The 7191-nt window shown below is 47.4% G+C and overlaps 1 protein-coding gene across 1 annotated transcript; it reads left to right on the plus strand.

The window, feature by feature from the left end:
* The first annotated feature begins 532 nt into the window (after positions 1-532).
* Positions 533-2470, plus strand: LOC127349430 (putative FBD-associated F-box protein At5g56560). Its single transcript, XM_051375182.2, has 3 exons — positions 533-1493; positions 1674-1850; positions 1960-2470. Exons 1-2 carry the CDS (start codon positions 576-578, stop codon positions 1797-1799), a joined length of 1044 nt encoding a protein of 347 aa, XP_051231142.1. The 5' UTR covers positions 533-575; the 3' UTR covers positions 1800-1850; positions 1960-2470.
* The last annotated feature ends 4721 nt before the right edge of the window (positions 2471-7191 follow it).

Here is a 7191-nt window from a genome sequence, read left to right on the forward strand (position 1 = left end):
CTAGGTGAGGGTGGCGGCGGAGCTTGGCTAGACGGGATCCAATCCGGCGAGGAAGGATGGAGGTTCCATGGGAAAAAGCAAACAGAGAAAGACAGAGGAGAGAGAAGGGTGGGGTTGTATTTTGTGTCACTGTCAGATGGGCCAGGCCGCGGACATACACGGATACAATGGACGTCCGCGTTCGTCCGGCTCGCCCCAAAAGTCTCCTAAATTTGGCCAGCTTTGGATCGTGCAGGACACCACAGCTGTCCGTTTTTAATTTAGATCCGCCCGTTGGGAGCAGGTTTTACCCAAACGAACATATCTGACGTCCGTTTTTGGGTTTGGGTGCCCCCGTTGGAGATGCCCTTAGCCCCCGAAACTCTTCGTCTTGCGAGTAGCGATTAATAACCCGACGATTCGTAGTTTGGTGCCATTAACTCCTCACATCGGTGTCCGCTTCCCCTCCAAATCAAATCAAGAGCTTAAAAGCCTGCGGCCATTTCCCATCTGCTATCCTTCATCTTCCTGGCTGACTGCACTGCAGACTGCACTACTGCACTTGTACCTACGTCGCCTTCTGAGAGAGCTGGGAGATGGAGCTGCGGTCAGGGCGTCGCCTCCGCTCGCTACCTACGCCTCCACCTCGCCCTAGTCGACGGCCGCCGGGCTTCCCTGATGGCGACGGGTCGGACAGGATCAGCGCCCTTCCGGATGAGATGCTGCTGGAGATCCTCGTGCGCCTCCGGTGCGCCCGCGCCGCCGCCCACACGAGCGGCCTCTCCCGCCGCTGGCGCGGCCTCTGGAAGCAGCTCCTCGAGCTCTCCTTCCGCGACATGTCGGCCGACGCAGCCGACGCAGCCCTGTTCTTCCTCGAGGTAGACATCCCTGATGAGCACCTTGGCGCTGCCCTCGTCTCGGCGCTGCTCCTTGCCGCGGCGCGCCTTGAGCCGGCAGACCTCGTATTCAGTCTCTGGGGGAACTGTAAAGATGGCAACTTTCCATTCGAGATCCCCTGCTTCGAGCGCGCCACCTCGGTCAAGCTGGATATGGTGGGCCTTTATCTACTCCCGCCGGCAGGGGCCGTCGAGTTCCCTCTGCTGGAGAAGCTGTCCGTCGTCTGCTGCAGCGTCGACACGGCGGAGCTGGTCCGTCGGTGCCCTCGCCTGCGCGTGTTCAGGATCGAGGTTTATCCCTCAGAAGATGTCGCCGCCGCAAACCGTATCAAAGTCCACTCACCCACTATTGAAGACCTTGCGGTTGTGGTGAAGGCGGTTGGCGTCCAACTGGATAGCCTGGACATCATGGCCCCCGTGCTTAAGCGCTTCAGTCTGCGGGTCAACGTGGCCGAGGATTTCACTGTTTCGTTCTCAGCTCCGATGGTGGAAAATATCATGTGGGATTGCTTGTGTGACCAGCAAAATGTCGGGTTTGGTGAGAAATGGCGTCTGCACAACCTGAAGCTAGTGATGAAGGAGGACGTAGGCGTCCTACGGATGCATATATTTTCTGAGGTTGACAACTTCTTTCCTGAATCCTGATCTACTTCCTCTCCATATAAGCCTGTCTTTTATTTATATAGCACAGTCTCTTTAGTTTCCCATTTAGCTACCATTTTCTTTATTGAATTAGATTTGCGACATGTTGCCGACTTTTATTTGTTTTCTTTACTTGACATTCTGTTCATTTTGAAGGGTGAGTTGCTACCTGACCGGACCTTTTCTCAAGAGATAGCACAGCTTCCTGCCTTTTCTGTTCTGAAGTTACATTTACAATCGAAAAATCATGGTATTGGAGCACTTGTATCGCATCTGCTTTGAGTCTGTTCCTCTATACGAAGACTCAAGGTGGATATTGGACAATACTATGTGGTAATTAATTCTCAACTTTTGCTGCGAGATTCTTCAGAGTTCAGAGAGACATATAAGTTGTTGGGTTTTATTAGCATCAATCATTCATAAAATTTTACTTTCCTTTCAGTGCTCAGAATGTTCACCAAATTGTCCTTGTGATCAACCCCAAAACTGGAGAAATGAAATTATCTCTTTGACAGCTCTTGAAGAAGTGAAACTTACAGGTTTGGATGGAACTGAAAATGATGTTGATCTCCTGAAGCTTCTCTTCAGATGTGCGCCTTTGATGAAGAGCATGACCGTTGTATTGGCCCCTGATTCTTCTTTACCAACCGACCAAGATTGTGAAGAAATCTATAGCATGTTTGAGGCAAATCCTCATGTCAAATGCTCTGTTGATCGCAGCCCTCCATAGTCCACGATTTGTCTTGTCAAAAGTTGAGTTCATGTATTTCTCTAGCCTAATTTTATGCTGTTGCTTAAGTAACTAGATCTGTTCGATCAACATGTGCCCTCTGTCTCGGCTATCAAATGAAATGCATGTAAGACTGTTTCTTTGGTTCAGACTAACGAAAGGGATCATGCGCAGATCTTAATGTTCAGCTCTTAGCTCAATATGTGGTAAAGTTCTAATAGAAGTTTTGCATCCACTTTTTCATTTCGTCCACATGAGGCAAGGTTGTTGACCCTGTATCTGTTGCGGAAAATAAATATATACTCATAGAAGTTACAGTGTACTGCAGCGAGACTAGAGGCACGCCCAACACATAAGAGATTGTGCCTGTACTACGTTGATTAGCTAGTGCATTTCTGGTGGAATGATGCATCCACAGTGCAACAGATGTGCCTATCCCATATTAGTATAAACTAGCGAGGTGACATATGCATTTGCACGGTGAGGATACACTATGTTTCTTATTGTTTTATTCTTAAAATGTGTGCTCCCACAATAACCAAATATATCTGAAACATGAAAATTTGTAAAAGTAACATAATTGCACTGTGGTGAATTTTTTATTGTGTATAGAAGGTTTTTGGGAAGTAACAACAACTCAAGACTCATGTCACAAAAGCTTGCGGTTTGTAAGACCATAGACTTTTATGTTCTCTAGCTTTCTTTTTTCCACTCATCTTTCCTATGTGCTGCTATTATCCCACCACTAATAAATTATAGGGAGACTCACCATCCTGGACACGAACGAAGAAGAGTAATGGAAATATAAACTTGCAAAAATGGGCGCTGAAAATAGAAATGGGTTTACGAACTCACACAAAGGAAAGTGGTCCAAAATTTCAGTGTGATGATGCGCGCAGATTAGGACAATCTGATGGTCAAAAGTTGATTGATGGTCAAATGAGATTTTTCAGCTAGCTCAGAATTAGGAAAAGAGAAAAAAAAGTATTTGCAAATGGTGTTACAACAATTGAGGAATTCTTAGTTCTTTGCGAAGTTATCTAAGTGCAGTTTTGGGCAAACAAGCATTCAGTATTTAGGGCACATTATATTTGATAAGGTTGTTGCTGCAGATCCTGACAAAACCCTTGTGATGGAACAGTGGCCATTGCCAGCAAATGTTAGGGGTTTCCTGGGACTGACCGGTTACTACCGTAAATTTGTGCAAAACTATGGCACCATCACTAAACCCTTGATTCAGCTATTGACAAAAAAGTGTTTTGCTTGGACTAAGGAAGCCAATGCTGCTTTTCAGCAATCAGGCCATGATTCACACACCAGTGTTGGCTCTACCGGATTTCACGGCTCCTTTTACTATGGAAAAGACACATGTGATTCAGGTGTTGATGCTGTTCTCATGCGAAAGGGGCACCCCATTGCATACACGAGCAAAGCTTTGTGCATTTTTAATAGGAATTTGTCAATTTACGGAAAAGAATTCCTTGCGGTCATTATGGCTATTGATAAATGGAGACAATACTTGCAGAGAGGACCATTCACTATCCTTACAGACTACAAAAGTTTGTGCAGCTTAACTGATCAACCTCTGACAAGTGAATTACAAAAGAAAGCTATGTCAAAGCGTGTTAGCCTACAGTTTGAATTCAAATACAAGAAATGAATTGATAATGGAGCTGCAGATTCACTATCAAGAGTAGGCCACCTTCTGACTACTACCTTGTTGTCTAGTTGCAGGCCTGATTGGGTGCAAGAGGTACTTAACTCTTATACAACTGACACAATAGCCAGTGCCTTGCTACAAGAACTTGTCATCAAATCTCCCAATGAAAAAAGCTTCTCTCTGGAAAAGGGTCTGATAACTCAGAGAGGAAGAATTTATATTGGAGAAAATCTTGCTTTGCAGACTAAGCTGATTTCTTCATTAATTACATGACAGTGTTGTTGGGGGACATGGATACATGCAACTTACCAACGAATTAAGCAACTCTATTTCTGGCCTGGACTCAAGATCGCGGTGGAAAATTATGTGAAACACTGCCAAATCTGTCAACAGGCAAAACCCATTCATACTAAACATGCTGGCCTGTTACAACCCTTGCCTCCACCAACTAAAGCCCGGCAAGAAATCACTCTAGATTTTATTGAGGGTTGGCCACTGTTTGAAGGTGCAAATTCTATTCTGGTAGTTGTGCATCGGCTGACCAAATATACATATTTTCTTCTCTTGCATCACCCATATACAGCTAAGTCGGCATCCAAACTGTTTGTGGATAACATCATCAGATTGCATGGAGTGCCATTGACAATTATCTCTACCGAGACAAAATATTTACCAATAATTTTTGGAAGGATTTGTTTAAATCAATGGATACAACTCTTCACTACAGTACATCATATCATCCACAAATGGATGGTCAGAGTGAGAGAGTCGATCAATTTTGTAAATAGTATCTGAGGTGTGTTGTGTAGGACAATCCAAAACGTTGCCGCCCTTGGATACCCATGGCTGAATTTTGGTACATCATCGTCTTCATCGTCACTGCGTGGTCGAAGCCTTCTCACGTTGTCTTCACCATCAGCCCAGCTGTTGGCAATTTCCATTAATTTGGTTATGGTCTTCGGCTTCTTGCGCCTAAGATCCTCTATGTAGGTTTCACGTCGAATGCCATCGCTAAAGGCATCGATTGCTCTTTCGACGGAAACATCTTCGGCAGCATTCAGGAGTTTAGTGAACCTCCCAATGTATGCACGCATCGATTCCTTCGGCTTCTGCTGGCAATGCCGTAATTCATCGATCCCAACAGGCCTCTTGTATGTTGCTTGGAAGTTTGTGACGAAAGCGTCTACCAGATCATCCCATGACTTGATGGAACCCTTCGGCATGCCTCTCAACCAAGCCCGTACCGAATCCTTCAGGTAAAGTTGCAAGCACTGCATTGCTGCTATCTGATTTCCTTTGTGTAGGATCACAGTCTGCAGATAATCATCTATCCAAGACCTCGGCTCCTGTTGTCCGTCATACTTAGCGGCATCAGTAGGAGTAGGTTTGAACCTTTTGGGCGGCATTGTCTCGCGGATCTTATAACTTAAACAATCAGCTCCCCTCATCTCTCCATCGTACTCCTGGCTTTCTTCTGAGGCGTCACTATCGTACTCCTCCCTTGCGGCTCGCCGTCGCCTGGCTTTGTCGATTCTACTCTGGGTGATTTCGTCTCGGGCGTCCCTTGAACGGTGCTTCGAGCCGCTGGCTTGAAGCGTGGATTTTTCCTTTCGTGGAACCAGAATGTCTCCTAGGATTGGAAGGCTTTCCAGAGCGCCCCGATGAGCTTGAGCCATAGAACCTTCGGGTCGTTGGTTGATGAGGTATGCCGCGAGGTTGGCGGTTGCTCCTTCAACGGTCTTTGGCCTTAACATACCCGCAGTGTTCGTAGTCACCAAGGACTTGGATAGGTTTGACGTTATTTCTCTGGCATCGTCCTCCGAAAGTCGGGATAGCCTTGATCGATGCTTTCCTGCGCCTTGGCTTCTTCGGGACGCGCTCCCTCGTGAGCCCCTCCGTCGTTCACTAGATTGATCTGCTGCTAACATACGTCTTTCGAGGTTGGCCTGCTCGTTCGATAGTCGCTCCCGATTTTTCTCCAAGATAGAGCGATAGGCATTGAGGGTTCCAACCGAAGTTCCGGCGGGAAGCGGCTTGTTGTTAAGTACAGCTGCCCATTCTTCCTCCGCGATGGTGTAATCGCTGTTGTTGTTACTGGCACTGTTTTCAAAGTTATATGTCTACTGGAGCGTGGGGTGTGATCTCCTCCTCCTCCGTTCCCTGTGTTTCCTGTGTTATTGGCAGCATAGACTTGATGACGCGCTGTTTTCCAGGTGGTCGCCCTAACAACATTGTCGACACTGTCTTCTCCTGACGAATATCTGGCACTGCAGATGAACGGTGTGTCACTTGATCCCAACCCGTGCCTGGTATCGCTGTTTAGGCAGTAGTATGAGGTCATATCCGATGATACGGGGTTATCGGATCCAACCGACATCGAAGACACCGACTGAGGGGTCGATGGTGGAGACGAACTCGTCGAGTCTGTCAAGCCAGCCGAAAGATCAATTGATGACGACATGACCGATCCTGCAGTCGGTGGGGATGGTTTCCTTGCTGATCTGAGGACGAACGACTACAGCAGCCGAAGAACTCCCTCCGTGTTGACGTTACAGTGGACGCTCCCGAACGTCATGCCCATGTTTTCTTGCAGGCCCGAGAAAGTCGAACGGGAAGAGTCGTTGTGCGGGGTGTACTCGTAGGAACTGAATCGGATCGGACTCCCCGAATTTGGTGATGCCGACGACGTTGACGAAGCTGCCGACGGCATGGCTGGATCTGCCGACGACGAATCTTGTGCCAACAGGTTTCCCACAGACGACGCCAATTGTCGAGGGTACTCCTCGGCAATACCCTCCGTTTGGGGCTTAGGGTAGATGGAATCCTGTAGGCTGACACGAGACATCGGTTATCAAACAAGCGGGGAAAGCGATTTACCCAGGTTCGGGGCCCTCGATGAGGTAAAACCCTTACGTCCTGCCTGTCTGATCTTGATTATGAAAATATCGGGTTACAATGGGATGCCGAATGTTTCGGCTATGATCTCGTCAAGAGGCTAAGTTCTGCAGGGACCTAGCTCTAGACTTATGGTGTCTAAGATTACTAAGATTGCGTGTGTCCTCGGCAGCCCCTCTCCTGGCCCTTATATAGGGAGCCAGGTCTCGAGAGATCTGTCCGGGTACGACTAGGTTACAAAGGGCCCTAGTTCTAAACTTTCCTTGTATTCTTCGTCTCTTCGTCTTGTTCTTCAAGGAATCTTCTTCGGCACCGATGCAGTAGTCCACCTTGCCATCGAGTGTCTTCATGGGCCTCTAGTTGGGCCGTATAGGATAGGGCAATAACAG

The sequence above is a fragment of the Lolium perenne genome, chromosome 4 (genome assembly GCF_019359855.2).
Source record: "Lolium perenne isolate Kyuss_39 chromosome 4, Kyuss_2.0, whole genome shotgun sequence".
In the NCBI taxonomy this organism is placed as follows: Eukaryota; Viridiplantae; Streptophyta; class Magnoliopsida; order Poales; family Poaceae; genus Lolium; species Lolium perenne.